Genomic DNA, 18,854 nt, shown 5'->3' with positions numbered 1-18,854 from the left:
AAAGTCAAGGCCACATTTAAACCATTCAACATGTTTGTTTGGAAGTAAGTCTGTTTTTTTTTTTTTTTGGAAAAAAGAAGAAAAAAACAGCGCTAACCAGAAAAAGTTGGCTGTTTGTTTGTTTGTTTGTTTGTTTGGATTTTACGTCGCACCGACACAGTATAAGTCATATTTCGACTTCCAGCTTTACTGATGGAAGACCTCATGTGCCCTTCCGTGCATTAATTCAGGCACAAACGAAAATGTTTGCTAATCCTTTTAATCTCATTTAATCCTGATATGTCAGGACATAATAACTGATTTACCAGAAATCGGTCAAATTTAACAAAATTTCCAGTATCTTTATTTTGAAAACGGTGGTTATGTTATAATACCATCTACAGACTATCAATAAAATACGAGTTTACTTTGATCATTGTGTATCATTGCTAGGCGAACATTTTGATTTAACACGCTTTTTACTACATTTCACATCTCATTGCATATCAGTTTTTCTCAATGTTTCATATTTTTGCTTTTATTCATATCAAATGTTATTTCATGCTTGATTGTGTCCTAAATGTCACATACATGTAGTACATATTAAATATCAATCTTTGTTTAACATTTGCTTATTCATTGCCTGAATTTAAAGTTAAATGTATACGTCATTTATTATTGAGATTGGACATGGCATTTGGTTATTTCAAATTATTCATTCCATGCTTAGCAAATTAAAGCTTATATCAATATTTACCGACTGTCCCATTCCTAACTCAAGGTCAACACCAGTTGTTTGGTATGTGCCTTGTGTCGTTGTAGGCCATATCCCGTCTTTACAGGATTCTTTTGCCTTGCGCCTTCCAGTTGGAAAATTTCTGTGGAATTTGGGACCAAATACCTTCTGTACTAATGATTTGCTGATTTCAATTCTGTGTAAATTGAACGAGTTTAAAATTTGTTTCATTACATCAAATAACATTTAAATCAGTTGCCTTGAAATTAAATATATTCTTTGTTTTGTCTTGGGTTTTTTTGTTGTTGTTGTTTTTTTGTCGTTTGTTGTTGTTGTTGTTGTTTGTTTGTTTTTGTTTTTTCTATAAGTTTTAAACCGAGAAACCAATATTCACACATAAAATAGAAAAGTGGCACATTTTACCAAACTTTGAAATATGACATTTATAGTAAGGTACTATAATAAAAGAATCAAAATATAAGTTGACATACGTTTCAATTTCTTAAAAAGTATAGAAACACAATTAAAAACATTTTTATATCCCTTACGTTTCCTTAACTTTCTTGTAAGACAATTTTACATTTTTTATCAGGTCCATAATTGCTTTGAATTCATCAACAAATGGTTGTACAATATTAGTTAAAGGTTTTAAGGGTGCAAGAACATGGTCCCATTTGGCTGTCAATTTACTTTCCAAGTTGTGAAGTGAGTATTTCTGAAAAAAATATTTGAAACAGAAAAATAAACAAAATCATACAAGTACAAATTTTGCTACTGAATTTACTAATATAGATATACTGATATATAGAATTTTCTGATCATATTAAATGAAAATACATCATGGAAAGGAGTTGAGTATCAAGCTTATTTTCAAATCCATATATTATGAAGTAAAATGAAATATATTTTGTAATTTGCTTATATAAAATGGAGTTAAAAAAGAATAATTTAATCACAAATATCACGAAATGGTAGTCGATAAACCCAACTGATTGTTCAATTTATAATATTAATATATAATAAAAATATCTTACAAACAAAGTCATAAACATCTGGTATATGAATTAAGTTGTAATCTTTTTTTTTTAATGTATTCTACTCAATACTTTAAGTAATGATTAATTCTTTATTACCTGTATATAAGTTTTTAAAACAGTCACTTTTGTTTGACTTGATTTTCATATCAATGTGTTTACTTAGAAGCATTATTAGTTTTATCAGTAAGTAATGTTACCATGTCTCCAATGCCATCACTTAGGGCGGCGGACATTTTTGACCCCAGGTCACGACGCTTGCGACCAGTAATGGACTTTACAAGTTTCTTAAGAACTTCACTAAGTCGCCTGATTATACTAGGTATCTGCTTAGCTGTGTTCAACCATTCAACAGTACGACCTAAAATGTTGTTAAGCATGCAAGTTATTTTTTCTGAATTAAAACAGTACAAACTGAATACATAAACTGACACACGTTAAAAGGAATATGTGTTTTCTCGAATATGCAGTTTGCTTCTTTTAAGGATATTGGTTACAATTCAAAGCATTTTTATGGCTGTCAGATTTTATTATTTAAAGGATTATTGAAAAACTTAACATTGTGTTACCTTTTTGTCTAAATTAGTTATAACATATGATTTACCTTTTAAGAACATACATGCGTCATCCACTGTATTCTTTATATCCACAAACATTGTTACCGCCATCTTAATGCTAAATTAAAGTAAAGAATAAATATTTGACTTTATTCCTGAATTTCCTTCTATAAAGATTTTTAGTCGTATTTAGATTATACGTATACTCGAATTCTTAAATAAGTTTTAATAGAACTTTCGTTTGTTTTTGAATTGTGAAAGATATGCATTCTTTTCAACATTATTTATAAAAATTGAAACCTGATATACAAATTATTTTTTTTAACATAGCCTAAGATTTAATATTATTATGGACCTTAATATTGTGTGAACTGTCATTCAGTTTTACTTCTTTATGACTTTATTAAAGAAAAGTATATCTTACTTTGCTATGGCCCTTGTCATCGATGTCATTGATTGAATAGGGTTGTTCGGCAGTTGCCTTAACGATTGAATAATAAGGATAAATGCGTCACTAATTTTTTTCGATATATAAGGAAGTCCTAGAGTAACAGCGTCGACGATATCCTAAAATATTAAGATAAATTATTTTGTAACGTGAAGCGGTTAAAAAGTAATAGTCAACATTTGTATTCTTCAACGCTAACTATAAAACAGCTGAGAAATAACACATTTACTGCATCATTAGAGTATCTGCTTCAGAAATGCACCTCTATATATTAGCTTAAAACTGTTTAAATTCACTTCAAATTATGATACAGAATTTTAGAAATATACTTGTTTAACAAAAGTTCTAAACCTAATAGGCCCACGGGTTGTATTGTAATTACTTTTATTATTATATATTCAAGTTGAATGACATAAAAAATGTATATATGTATTACAATTATTCATTACTTACATTGTAAAACTTTAAGACATTTTGCTTAACAAGATCTACGAAATTGCGGACATTTTGTATAATATTTTTTATTTCTTCAATAACAGAGGATCCAGCAATGTCAAATATTTCTACAACAAATTCCTTTAGCCTTTGATCTACAACTCCAAGCATAGTTGGTAGATTCTTCACGACCTTAACAACCGCATTTACAATGTTTGTAAGGCTTCGACCTAGATAACAAAAAATATTTCTTATTTTAGCATTGTTTTAAAATTGATCCTAGTTTGAGTTATCATAGTAAAAGAATATATCTTGTGCATATACATAATCATTTCTAATAGTGTATCAATCTTGTGTGTATGTTTTTTTTCTCCAGTAAATCATTTAATGATTACATGGTCCAATGGGTTACATAGCACTTCTTCTTATTTTCACTGATTATAAAGTTACACTCCAGGGAAGAAGCAGTAAGTACCTTTAAGTACAGTTATTGAAAATAATAATAATACGAAATCAAGCAAGGTACTAATATATATTTCTCTCACTTGTCTCTCTTACTGTGTGCAGTTGTAATCTTTTTCTTTCGATGCGTTTCAAGCTTTCATCAGAACAAAAATGCGACGGATGGACGGAAGTACCAAAACTTGGGGGTTTATGGTTTTTTTCTTACATTTTATTTGCAATTTTTCCACATAAACCAGTTTAACAGTTTATGTGGATTCATTCTCTTTTTATTACTAAGATTACTGACGGAATGGACGGAATGGGGTTCATATGCTTGTCAGGACAGACAGATAAACAGGCTTACGGACAGACAAGACAGCGATTACCGGTATATCACTGACCCCACCCGCGCATTCTCTTTTTGAGGATACCTTTAAAGGGCATGATGATTTCGTGAAATCCTATGACAGCATCGGTTATGGGATTTACAATTTTCGCGAGGATTTTGTCAAAAATGTGCACCAAGTCCGACAAGCTGTTTATACCAAAGTCCTGAAATGTATTGACATGTAAATCTTCAATGAGCGTTTTTTGCAGCTTGAAATAGTTTAATTTCGCCTTATTATAACTGGACTCGTTTGCAAGAAACATGTAAACATTAATAATATATAAAACCCGAATTGCTTTGATACTTTTAATTCAAAACAGAGGATACATCCAAATATATATATATATATTTATCAAAACTGAGGATTAACTTTAAATTTATTCAAGCTATTTAAAAAAAGTAAACTATATGGTATTAAATAAGATTGAGTTAACCTAATGATATCAAAATATGTTAAAAGAGACCATTTACATAGTTGGTATTAATTTAATTACATCCTGTGCTAATAATAAAATTATGAAAGTCGTAAAATAGTTCCATAGAGGTCCAATGGTCTAAAGACATAAAATGTTAAACTTTAAATGATTATTCTTTGGAAGAAGGAGTGAGCGAATGATTTCAAATGTTACACACAAGTAATTGGTCTAGGTTTTCATCAAATGATAAAATAATCTTAAAAACGATACTTCAAGTCCAGCCATGTCTTAAACCTCAATGGAGTCTAATATATTGTCTTTATAACTCATATTTGTGTTTATTATTGAAGTACTTATAAACATATTTACCTTCAATACATTGAGATCATACGCAATATGACCTTTGAAGCAAACAAAGGTTTCGATTATATCTATTTTATAGCCGATCAGTCCTAAATGAGCGTTAGCGTAAGCCCCATCGTAGAGGTCTACTTTGAAATGGCCGCTGAGAAGTGCTTAATAGCAAAACAAAAAGATAAAGAAAACTAGATTAGGGGTTAGAAATACTTATTATTCATTTCACTTTCTACATTCAGTAAAACAATATTAGATGGTAGGTAGTTTTCAAAAAAATGGTACATTTATTTTGACATCGTAAGAATAGTTATTGTTTACGTATTTTATTGTCAACACACATTGCCTATTTTCAGTGTTCTAGATGTAAAACATCATGTTAAGATAAAATTGCAGTTAATCGTACCTAGCTTAAGATCAAGCATATTTCGAATATGAAGACCAAAACTGGCTCCAATATCTTTAGTTCCGATCGTTTTGTCCCATTCAATACCCGGCAGTTTGATAGGAACGTGGATACCCTCTTCCAAAGTCTGCAATAAACTTCGTCTTACACGAGAAACAATAGGATAACTGTAATGCTTGCTGAAAAGGGAATTCATTAGTTATCACAATTGTAATGCAAAAATAAAATGCTAGAATACATTAACTTACAAAGTCTCACAGTATTAATAGTTGTTTTGATATGTGTTTCATGTATATATTTTATTATGGAATTGCATCAGCACTACAATCAATTCAAATATTATACTGCATACATCTCACAGGAAATACTATGGTAGTAATACAGAATTAAATACACTAAATTAAACTTAAAATAAGGTTTTACATTATTCAACGTCAAACTTAAAATTCCTTCTTTGGCACCTTTAATGTCAGGATGAATAAATATTGTTTCTAACAGTACAATGTTAGTAAAGTTTCTTTGAAAGTGTACAATATATAAATAATTATGTTAAGTAATAAATCACAAATGTAATATTTCTTATCATTTGCTAACGCAAAGATCAGAGTTCAATTTATAATTACCGTATTATAAAGACTACATATTGATAAATTTCTTAGCAAATCAGTAAATCATAGTTAGCCCTGATGAGTCACACTATGTTGAAACACTTTACAGAAAATATGATACCATATGAAGCAAATTGTTATGACCATTTTACCATGCTGCTGATGAGGATGATGAGCAAAATAAATAAATAATAATTAAACAACTGACAAGTGATATAATAAACTCATATACTTCTATACATTTTTATCTTTTGCAATGTCATATATAAATTCATAGTGAAAATTAGATTAGATAAGTGTAAAAGACAAACAGAATAAAATAGAAAGCTGTGAATTATTATTATCTAACACAGTAGATAAGTAATCAATTATTTATTCGTATTACAGACTCGGATTATACATGATTATACATATTTGCATTTTAAATGAAACTGATTTTATTTCTTTTTTGATAAACCATCAGCATATGATCTATTTATTGCACGTTTTTACATTTTTATTGTCAACATCTCGGTTACCTTAACACAACATTTTCATGCTCGATAGTAAAGTTATCACTCCGTGGATGTTTCTTTAAAATATCTGTTGCCGTCTTCCGTACAACCTCGTCGTCATCATGTACAGCACTTGTTAAAAGTGCATGTGCACTCTGAATATTGACAAGCATGAAATGTAACAACAACAAACAATGTTAAAATAAATATCCATTTGCATAGGAAAAATACTTCTTTTTTTTAGCAATAAAATGTCTAGTGTTTGAGTGTTTGATTTATACAAATTTAAGTTGTGGGTGTTTGTTACCCCTGTTAACGCTAGAACAACTTTTCACGTTTCATGGACTGAAGTTGCAAACGAAAAACATGCATATACAAATATGCATGTATGTCATGTTTGGGTAAATATTTTTATTTATATATACTTATACCTAAACTTATGAAAATGACTCTTTCGAGGCTTTTAATAAAATATGAGTTATACATCATAGAAAGCAGGTAGAATAACTATGTTTGAACACATATGAGGACAAAGTAAGCATTTAATATTTTGCTGTAAATTATAATGTGTTTCCAATACCAGCCTTGCTATAGACTTACTTCGTTACATGAGAAATGTCTAAGACTATGTATAGCAGCTCGGCGCCATGCGGTAACACCAACATTAGGCTCCATGTATGACTTGATGTGCTTGATTGATCTAGATTTGCCTGCGTTTCCAAGACTCTGAATGAGGACCATCTTTGTTTCAATATGTTTTCTAGCTGGCATATCATGTTGAGTTATAGATCGTCTTTCTCTTGGTTTTACAATATTCATTGATCTTGCTGTAAATGTTGACAATTTAGTGGGGGGTTTTAAACAAATATGTCAAAACATGATAAAATAGAAAAGGTAATTCATCTTTCTGCCTTATTTCACCTTAAACTATTCTTTAAGATTATGTTGATTATTATAATAAGAAACCAAAAAACAGGCTTTGCCGGATCTAGGGTTCTAATCGACCAATAAAAAAACGTTGCTTAAACATCTTGACGTGTAAGCTATAGATTCTGACAACGTTCTGTCTGTAATAAAAACAATACACAGAATGATAAAATGAATATGTAAGGCGTGATAGAATGTTAGAAAAGTATACAATTCTATTTGCTTAAATAGGAGGAAGTACTTTTTCCGAACGTTTTTTTATTGGTATATTCTTGTGAAAAAAGATTATCAGATAATCACCGCATCATCCGACAATAACTGTAGAGCATTATACAATTAATCATACAAGTTGCTGACAAGATTAAGCAAATAATATAGTCTGAATGAGATAAACATTCCGAGGGTAATGTAAATGTATAAGTCAACCTGGATATATTTCCTCATATATCCAGTGACAAATAACTAATTTATTATAACGCAAATTTTTATTGACGACAAGTTCATAAAAAAACAGCAACTTGGCACTTTTTCATTGACGGGCGGATAAAGAAGCTCGTAAAAAGATGACATCCGATGTTTAACGGCCATAAGCACGATACGCAATAAAATGTAATTAAAGTATAAAGTATAATTACTTTTAAATTTTTTTGAAGTTATGTTATTTCAACTGAGCTATAAAGAACAAAAACGCAATATAAGATTTTATGTATACACGTATTTAACGGTTTACGTTGTAGAAAATATTGTTCTTTGTGCTTCACTTTATACAAAGTGCTTAGGCCAATCTAAATTCGAGAAGTGTAACATTGTTCACACATGTATAAGTTATATTAAACATTTACTTTCATTGTGATGATCGAGCCAGTTTTCAATTTTCTCAACAATTCTGTCAGACTCTGTCATGTTCTTGTCATGTAGTGATTGAGCCATGGCTCCAAGTGTTAAGCATGCTCTCTTCCTGGTCTTTGTTAACCCAGGTGTCTCTGAAAAACAAGACGGTTCAGAATTGCGAATGTTACATATTAAATGTCCTGGTTATTAAGGCCATCTAAATGTACAAAGCAGGGCATTTCTATTTATTCCAAAATGACACATTAATTGGAGTACGTGGGAAATGAATGTAAAGGAATACAACATCCCATTTTAAAACAACAAGACCACACGTCAATGTATTTTTTTAAATAAGTTTCTTACGAATCATAAATATTGTTCACCACTCATATTAATTTACTTTCGAAAACAATGTATGATGAAGTGAATTTTATTTGGATATACATGTTAAATATTTATAAATAGTATCAAATTTAATTACCTCCGGGTTTTGCATCGTCATCAAAACAAAGCTCTTCAATGTGCTGGACTATTTCCTAAAAATATTATATAATCAATTACGTTCATTTCAACATATCCCTTTTGAATTCATAACAGAAGACTAATTCTTGCATAATTATCAGACTGGTGTTTCCGTTAGTTTCATTCATGCTAGACACTTTATCTTGCGTGATGTGTGCCGGATGAGTCGCATGTGCCAACTACATATGACGCCATTTTTTGCATTTTGGAATGAATTCGTGCTTTTAGATGACAATATTTTGCTGTTATAACGTTATGAACGTTGTGAATTTATACAGTAAGTAAATAGTTACGGTGAAATATGCAAGAAAAATATCTGACATAGATTTGTGGTTCGGATTCAAATATTTGTCCCTCGCGTACCTCCCATGGGCGGTAACTCGGGACGGATATTCCGAGCGGAATTGCAATATATGCTAGATATCGTTAATTTCACATGCACGTATGCGGTATTTCAGTTTTCGCATGGACCAAATTGAAATACTCTAAAAATGATGCTTGTTTGACTTTAATGAAAACATGGAAGACGATCATAAAATAAAACAGAAACAGTTATAAAACAATACAACATATCATCTTAAATATTTCTCTGAGTAATGCCAACCCATCTCGCGAGAGTTATAGGCAGGAATAGTACACTTCGGATGTGTTAGTGAAAGGGAAAGTAACAACCTGAGAATGAACATTATCAGGACAGTGAGAGACATTGAAAACTTCAAGTCATTGTTAAACTGTTTTTATAAGTAAGAGTGAAAAAAAAATTAAAAGTAAAAACACAACAAGTCAACTAATACTCTATCCACTGCCGGTTTGAACTGAACTAGTTTAGGCAGGGCGACAATATTCCTTGGGAGCTGGTTCCAAAATGTGATATGGTGGGAGAAAACTAGAACTTTTGGTAGTCTTATGTAACCTGTATTTTCCTAAGAGGGAGGGTTGCATATGTCTAGCAAGCCTAGATGGAATTATTTAATGTGCATGGGAAGGTACGTGGCTACCAGATTATGGAAAATTAAAAAAAACAACATAATATGTTAGTCTAAAGTCTAGTCTGCGATGCTCGAGTGAACGCCAGTCGAGATATTTCTGCATGGCTGAAAACTGATTACAAAGCGGAGTAGTCGTGTTATACCCAGCATATTTTTTGTCTATTTTTTGGATGATTGACTGTGTGTAGGGGCTTTAAACAGTTAATGCATATTCTAGCATGGATCTTACTAGGGTTTTATAAGCTATTTGTTTTACTTTTTCATTTTTTGTATTTATATTCCGTTTTATGAATCCTAGGTTTTTGCTTGTGTTTGGTGTAATTATTGAGATGTGTGTGTTGTAGTTTAGGTTTGCGGACAGGTCAAGGTATCTTGAGCTTTGAACTGATGTTAAAGCTTGGCCATGAAGGAAGTACTAGTTGTTGATGACTTTTTGTTTTTAGTAATGTGAAGAACATGGCATTTTGATGGGTTGGATTCATGTCCCACTCCTTTTCCCATATTTGCATCTTATTGAGATCCTCCTGAATGAATTGCGAATTTAAGACTTGGAGACAGAAGATGGAAGTTCATTTATATAAATCAGAAAGTAGAGTGGGCTAATGAAAGAGCCTTAGGGGACGCCAGAATTTACAGGGACTTCTGTAGAGTATTCTTAATCCAGTACGACAGTTTGGCTCTGATCTATTAGGAAGGAATTGAGAATTTGTGTGGAGACATCGTTTTCTTAAATGGGAAGGATTAATTTACAGTGACCTACTTGTTCAAAGGCTTTGCTAAAGTCAATGAGAATAAAATTTGTTTGTTTGCCTGCTGAGATGTTATTGACATAGGAGTCTGCGAGTTCAATAAAATATGATAAACAAAATCAACAAGGAAAGGCGGCGTTCAGCGAACGCAATTCCTTTGTTTCAAATGAACGTTTCTCTCTGAAGTCATGCTGTAGGTCGAAAAGAATATTGTGATTACTGAAATGTGAAGAGAGATGTGAAGCAACAATGTGTCAAAGCGTTTTGCAAATGATACAAGTAAATTAAATCGGTCGGTAAGTGGCTGGGTATGTGCTGTCACCTTTTTGTAAATAGGGCAAACATAGGCTTTGTTCCAGTCAGAGGGAATTGTACCAGAGGATAGAGATTTTGGTAATAAAATTGTGATGGTATCTGTAATTTCATTCCTCAGTTCTTTGAGGACAACTGGCCGAACAAAGTATGGCCCTGCAGCTTTGGCTATCTTTAAGTTGGCAAGGAGTTTCAGCACCCCGGACTTGCTGACAGCTATATCATCTATTTTGGGTACTTACATTATTTTATGGGGTCAAGTTATTATAGTTTTTGCAGGCAAGTTTTTTAAGGCAGTGGAGAGGCACTGAGAAAACAAACTGATTGGAATTGCCTGTTAAGTATATTGGCCTTGTCAAAGTTGTTAGATTCAAACTAGCCTGTTGTTTGTTCTTTGAGAGTTGTTACATTTTGGAAATCTTGCTTAGTACTTTTTAGGCTGGAGTATAAATTTTTAGTAGAAAATTTAGTTTAAGTGTCAGTGGGATAAATGTCATTCATCAAAATCTAAAGTTCTAGAGTGTGTTCCAAGTGTTTGGTTGTAAGTTGTTTTAATTTGAGTTTTGATGAGTGCTTTCAGTTTTTCTTTTAATTTTTCTCTTAGTTCATGATTTGATTTATGTTGTTTTTTTAGTTTTTGGTATTGTAACATATTAACTCGCTGTTGGTCAGCCAGTATTAGCCACTAGCTGATAAGCCCCGCCTAAATTCACCTGGCATCACCTCTCTGTAGTATCATAAGTAAATAGATTTAGAAACCGAACGGCTGCGTTGTTTCATCTATCTACCCATGCTTGTCCAGTAACTATAATATAGCAGACATTACATTGGCGACGAGGATGATTGGATATTACTTTTCACTAATTCAATTTATTCTCGAGAACTTGTTAATAATTACCTCAGTGATAAAGTACGTGTGGCTATTTTCAAGAATGAAGGATTTATATAAATTATCTCAAGATGGCATCTTTTGAACTAACAACGCCACAGCCTTTCAAAGTTATTGGGCAAAGTACCAACTAATCCGGTTCATGGGACAAAAAATTACTTCAAACGTTTTGAATATTATAGACATGCAGCGGAATAACAAAAGACGAAAGAAAGAAAAACTCTCCTATAACATCTGGGAGGAGAAGAATTACAAAACATATACGAGACAACAATCCGTCAAGAAAATTCATACAGCCAAACAGTCAGAAATGTAACACATTACTTTAATTCAAGGAAAAATATAAAATATGAAAGACATAGATTTAGACATTTTGTAAACAGTCTCAGAAATAATGTTACACTGATTAATTTTGATGTTTTCTCTAGCAGTTTGAATGATAACGCTTATTGCTATTTAATTTATAGTAATAATTTCCTGAAACATGTCATTAATTTTCGTAGTATAATGGTTAGTTTGTACGTTCACTTTGTTTTCATTGAGAATGTGTACGTCCATTTTATCAGAAATAAACTGTCAGACACATTCTCAATGACCCTATTCTTTTTATTGGAACTTATTCCAATTTATTCCAATTTCAATTGCAGATTTGAATTGAGTCCGTAGTTCTTCAACTGAAAGAGTATCAACTTTATTTATGATTTCTTGACTTAGTATCTGCATATAATTTTTGAATTCAGGACAGTTAGCTTTTTTGTAGATTGTACAGTTTTTTGGTTTTTGTTTGAGTATAATTGGTCTTGCATGTACAGTTGTTGTGATGATGTCATGATCTGATAGTCCTGTAATAAGATTTCTGTTTTGTTGACAAGTGTGTAGTTGGAGATTAAGAAGAGATCAAAACTATTGACATGTCTTGTGTTTTCATTTACAATTTGAGTACGGCTATGATTTTTGATGACCTCAATAAATTTATCATATGTAGAGTTTAAACTTGAGCCAGATTTGTAACAATACATATTTTCTGAGTCCCATGTAGGTTTGAGAAGGTTAAAATCTCCAAGAATAGTTTTGTGCCTTTAAGATTTCTTGTTAAGTCTAGTGATTTTTCAAATTCAAGTGTATTTTTGTGTCGTTTTCATGTGATTAATAGTAGGATGCGATGTAAAATGGTTCGTTACCTTTAAATTCTAACTTCACCAATAAAAGTTCACAGACAGTGCTTATCTTTGGTTGTTCACATGATATAAAGTTATGTTTTACAAGTATTAGTACACCACTTCCATTTCCGGTTTGTCAATCCTTACGGTAGATTGTGTACAGTGGGGATGTTGGAAAGCTTTCACTTGTAAAACAAGACTCTGTTGCGGTGATAACATCAGGGTTTCATTTTAAATGAAACGTAATTGTTTTTTATAAATGAATCAGAATAGTTTTAACTTACAAATGCCGGTGATTTTAAGGCTATTGCATGGAATAAGCATCTTCTTAAGTCCTCTTCAGTGACATTTGGCCTACGCATAACCAAATTAAGAACTAATAACTGAGCATCAACGCTTCCTTCATGTGATATAATGTCTATGAAAAGATTTCTTTCGTCTTGACATAAAACGTCGTTAACTTCACAGGTGCGTGTAAGGGCTTTTGTGCCGAAATCTAAGAAGTCTTCTCTCTTCAGGGAATAAATCAATTCTCGTAAATTGTGCACACATTCGGTTCTATTTCTGTCATCTAAACAAAACATAAATGTATGAATTTGCTTCTTAAAAGAGTTAATGAGATCGCATTGATTTAAAATTTCAATTTATTTTATTAGTCGATTTACAAACATATGATTTTATTTCTTGTTATTGAAGTTGTTGTTGTTGTTGTTGATGTTGTTGTTGTTGTTGTTGTTTTTGTTGTTGTTGTTGTTGTTCTTATTCTTGTTTTAAAGACAGTTTGTTAGAACTTTATCACTAGGTGTTGAAAAATATTTATTGAATTTAACAAAATGAAGGTAACTTTGACTCTTTTTTAATCTCAAAGATTTTTTGTATGAACACGCATTTCACACAAGCCTCTTAACAAATAATTGCCCTAAAAGCATAACAGTTAACCTAACAATATGGAAAAGTTGTATGCTCAACAAATATCTTACATTTATTTTCTATAGAATGAACACATGCCAGATGACTTTGTATCTCTTTCTCCACTTTTTGCAGCGGCACTTTCTCTGGAGGTACCTGCTCAAAAGAAACTCTGATATTGCAAAGAGTTAATTATAGACACATTAAAAATATTTGGTTATATCCATACCAAAAAAAAATTTGGGTGAATTTCAACCGTTCAGTTTACTTTCATTTGTTCACTTGTGTCTTTAAATCTTAACTTGTTACCAATATCAAATATCTCTGTTCTTGCTTTTCTCTGTATGTTGTGTTTCAGTTTTCAACACTTTCAGGAACATTGTAATCAAAAGTTTACTATAATCCTTTCCTTGATATTTAATGATGCCAAAAGACGGGTGTAAAAATAAAGCATATTTGCCAGACATAGAAAAGAAACAAATGCTTTTTCACTGTTTTATCGTGCATTATGTCACATTGTCTACCAACCTGCCGTACAGTCAGTGTATCTTTCTGCATGTCACGTAGACTATGACTAGCCCATTCATTGTGTTTCCTGTAATAGGTAAATAAAATACCTTTAGCTGTTTATGATAGTTGATTATACATTTTACAGTGAACATGAAGCACAAATTGTTTCAATAAAATCAATCCTTAAGCCTTTTAAATTTGTATTTCAATTATTACCAGTTTTCATTAGCTAAAATGACACCTATGATGTTTTTTGACATGTCGGGGTTGGAAACGCTTTTTCCGAGAATTATTTACTATTTTGATGTCTGGACCAATAACCTTGTGCAATTTTTCAAATCATTCCTTCATCCCGTTTTCCCAGAATAATCATTCTTATTGTGCAAACTGACCTAATAATGAAATGCGTTACAGAGAAATGTACTCAAATAAATTTTTAGTATATTTCTTTATTATCACTCACAGACTTTTTTCTTCATTTTAATTGCTACAATGTATCTATTTTAGAATGTCAAGCGTTTTGCTTTTCGACCTCAGTACAGTTCCTATAACTAGGATGAGCACAGTTTGTATTTATGAAATTGTAAATTACCTGTAAATGCATATCTGCTTGTATTTTAATCACCAAATATGTACATATGACTGATTTTATATAAATAAGTTGTGCGTGAAAGTCATTGCTAAGTATGACTGGTCTTGTCGTTGAAACGTATACGACTTACGCTTTAAGAAGAAAACTCAATGAGTTATAAATGAAACTTACATCTAGTCTAAACACATGATTAATATGAAACAAGAGGGCCCAGAGGGCCCTGGGTCGCTCACCTGAGAAATAGTTCATAAAGTCAAAGTGGACCCCTTTTTACCCCCGCCAGAAGCACAATTTGAAAACAAGTGACAGCTTAATCTGAACAATTTTTTGTGTACTGTCACCAAGGAAATTTTTGTTTAAAATTATTTCAAAACTGAACCAGTGGTTTAGATGTTGTTTAGATGCCGTTGTTTTCAAATTTAAGCACTGGCAGCCATTTTATTAAACAGTTTAACCTGTCACTAAGTGAGAGATGAGCTTATAAAAATATGACATTAAAAGAGAATAAAAAGAAACATTGACCTGGCTGGGGAATGAACTGTCGACCTAGGGCCAATTTTGACCCTAGGGGTTGAATTACAACAAACATAGAACATGTTTCATGCCAAATATCTAAGCTCTACCTCTTTTGGATTTTCACAAGGAGATTTTTTTAAGTTTTACTATATACATATAAGGAAAATCAACGCCCCTGGGGGCAAGCGAATTTTGACCGTAGGGCTTTCAATTGATCAAACTTTATAGACATCTGGTTGAACATGTTTTATGCCAAATAACTAAGCTCTAGCTCTTTGGATTTTCACAAGAATATTTTATTTAGTTTTTACTATAATTTTGCATATAAGGAAAATCAATGACTCCCGAGGGCGGGGTCAATTTTGACCCTTGGGATTTAATTTGAACAAACATGGTATACATCCACTAGAACATGTTTCATGCCAAATATCTTAGCTCTACCTCTTTTGGATTTTCACAAGAAGATTTTTAGGTTTTAACTACATACTTATAAGGAAACAATGACCCCTGGGACGGGGCCAATTTTGACCCTAGGGCTTTAATTGAATAAACTTGGTATACACCCGCCAGAAGATGTTCATGCCAAGAGCCTCTAGCTTTTTCGGTTTTTACAAGAAGATTTTTTAAGATTTTGTAAAAAGATATATTTTGGTTTCCATTGCAACCAGAGTTCTTTATGGAATTTAATTCTTTTAACAACATTGGTAGAGCTTTATGCATGGAACATCCCTGCAAAGTTCAACAAATTTGGCCAAGTGGTTAAATTGGAGAAGTTGTTTTAAAAAACTGTTGACGCACGCACGCACGGACGACGGACAACGGGCCATCACAAAAGCTCAACATGAGGACATTGTCCTCAGGTGTGTTAAAAATATCACAGCATCATCAATATGATATTGAAGATGATATATACCTTTTCGATGTCATCTTCAGCTTACTTCTTGATATAGAGCTGATCTTTGGAAATTCTGAAAATATAAACATCAAAAAATGCATACATCCGGATATATTTATTTTTGATATATTACACACTATACATAACTCAAGTCGTTACATCACGAATATCTGTTTATGTAATATATTCACAATAAACTACTTATTATCTGGAGCGTTGTTTAAATTGAAATTATTTTCTTTTAATTTGTTTTGTTCTGATTTTCAGAAGGTAATCAAAGCAAACATACTTATCATTAAATGTAATTCTGGTTGATTGCTGTTTACACTTGCCTATGTTTTTCAGCAATGAAAATATAATGACCATTCGTTTGGATAAGGGAAATCAAAGTCATGTAGTTGTGAAATTTACTTGTCCATCTGTTTAATTCCATAAAATCCCATAAAGACTTGAGTGTGTTTACCTCCCGACTGTTCCTCTTTTATCTCTTCGAACCCATCCATTGTTTTACTGTAAAGATACAATGATACTACTCAGAAATCACTTCCTACGATACAACATAATAAAATCTTTTTAAAAGGACGTGGTTATTTCAATAAAAGTTACTATTTATGTTAACATTTTAATTTGTTGTATTTTTGCCTTAAGAAGTTTTCTTTGTTTCATAATTTTTAAGAATAACAACTACACTTTGAAATTGAAATGGCCATTTAATAATAAATGACGGAAAAAACATAAAGTTATAATATAACATAAAATTGTATACAAAGCAGCAAACATTTTTGAAAAATGTATATAAAAATATATACACACGTATCCCAAAAATTATTAAAGGTTGGATTTTAAGAATATTGCCAAAAAACATTTGTATATAAAATTATATACAAACACCAAACGTTATTGAATGTTTATTAGTTTGTGAAAAATTGAATACTGAATGTGGGTGGGATGGTGGGTTATTAGTCCCCTACCGGTTTACCGGAGGGAACTATAGGTTTACCCTCCGTCCGTCTGTCCGTCTGTCCGTCAGTCCGTCTGTCCGTCCGTCAGTCCGTCCGTCCACAAAACTGGATCCCGCGATAACACAAAAAGTACTGAAAATATTTTAATGAAACTTGGTATATGGATAGATGGCAGTATGGAGATTATGCACGTCTTTTTTTTTTTCTTCCTATGTTGAAAATTCTGGTTGCTATGGCAACAAATAGACTGAAAATATGGCAAATTTTACACATAACCTGGATCCCGCAATAACGCAAAAAGTACTAAAAATTTTTTTACGAAACTTGATATATGGATAGATGGCAGTATGGAGATTATGCACGTCTTTTTCTTTTTTTCCTATGCTGAAAATTCTGGTTGCTATGGCAACAAATAGACTGAAAATATGGCAGATTTTACACATAACCTGGATCCAGTGATAACGCAAAAAGCATTGAAAATATTTTTATGAAACTTGACATATGGGTAGATGGCAGTATGGAAATTATGCACATCCTTTTATTATCTTCCTGTGTTGAAAATTCTGGTTGCTATGGCAACAAATAGACTGAATTTCAAGATTTCTGATTCTAGTTTTTAAGTTTTTTCACTATAAGTTCTTTATTTCTTAAGGTATTTTCTTCAAACTTTAAAAATAAGTTGCTAGTCATCAACCACATCATATGTGACAAAGTTTACAACTTTAGCACACAATTTATCAGAATTACCTCCCTTGAACTTAAAATTTTCATGAAAAAAAAACATTGGTTTTTTTAATAACTTTTTTTTTTTCTGAACGTATCTACTTCAAACTTCATATAAATGTTTCTTATTATCACTCAACATTTGTGAGTGTTGCAAGACTATTTCCAGAATTATGCCCCTTTTGAACTTAGACTTTTTTTTTGAGAAATTGGTAATTTTTACTCCAACTTCTTCAATCATGATAGAATTTTCTTCAAACTCCCACATCATTATAATATGACAAGGTTTATAAATCTAGCATCCATATTTCCAGAATTATCTCCTCCTTAAACTTTTAATTTTTCCTATTTGTTCTTTTAACTTTCATTTACTTCAATTTCAAAATAAATATTCAATATTCATACCTTCATTACTAATTGTTCTTTGTTACAATCACATCATGTATGGCATCGTTATCTCCTTTTTTTTTAAATTTTGCTTTTAAAATGTTATATTTTGATAACAGGGATGTTTAAAAAATAACTTTAGACTGTCCTTCAGTCCGTCTGTCTGTCTGTCTGTTCACTGTGATCACTTTTAAAGAACTTTTTCAACAAATTTACTTAAAATAGAAAACATAAGTGAATGGCCCTTCAGAATGTTGCTTGGGCTCTTACCGGTAGGGGACTTATGGATTGCTTGCAATACTATGATAATTGCTTGTTGAAAATTGTTATGAATTTTTTCTTCTTTAAAATGGCGGACTTAATTAGCATAAATTATTACATTGTACTTACTTTTAACGAGAACCTGATTGTACTTACTAGTACGGTTTTTTGAACCCGATATATTTTAACCTATAACTAAAGACCTAATGAAACCCACCATTAAGCTTGTAAGTGACCATAAAAACATTTATTTTGCAATAAATTTAGTTTTGAATGATTATATTGAAGTTTTGTTTTGTTGTTTTATTTAAAATTGTATTCGTATCATTCGTACTTTGTGTCACATTTTTGTCACAGGAAAAAGATTGAATACTAGTATTTTATAAGGCTGGTCTTAGTTGTTTGAATTCTTTATCAGTAT

General features: G+C 31.5%; 1 protein-coding gene across 1 annotated transcript in view; it reads right to left on the bottom strand.

The window, feature by feature from the left end:
• The window catches only part of LOC132726932 (uncharacterized), a 140,483-nt gene that overhangs the window by 118,167 nt on the left and 3,462 nt on the right, over positions 1–18,854 (bottom strand). Inside the window, exons 6-11 of the mRNA XM_060712346.1 lie at positions 16,564–16,610; positions 16,119–16,173; positions 14,116–14,182; positions 13,659–13,743; positions 12,963–13,249; positions 8,539–8,593 (exon numbers count right to left, since the gene is read on the bottom strand). Of these exons, the coding sequence (XP_060568329.1) occupies positions 8,539–8,593; positions 12,963–13,249; positions 13,659–13,743; positions 14,116–14,182; positions 16,119–16,173; positions 16,564–16,610 (596 nt within the window). The remainder of the gene's footprint in view (positions 1–8,538; positions 8,594–12,962; positions 13,250–13,658; positions 13,744–14,115; positions 14,183–16,118; positions 16,174–16,563; positions 16,611–18,854) is intronic.

This window comes from Ruditapes philippinarum, unplaced genomic scaffold (genome assembly GCF_026571515.1).
Source record: "Ruditapes philippinarum isolate M1 unplaced genomic scaffold, ASM2657151v2 ctg23_1_1_1_1, whole genome shotgun sequence".
Lineage (NCBI taxonomy): Eukaryota > Metazoa > Mollusca > Bivalvia > Venerida > Veneridae > Ruditapes > Ruditapes philippinarum.
The sequence above is the reverse complement of the archived record's forward strand: the minus strand, read 5'-3'. Positions and strand labels throughout refer to the sequence as shown.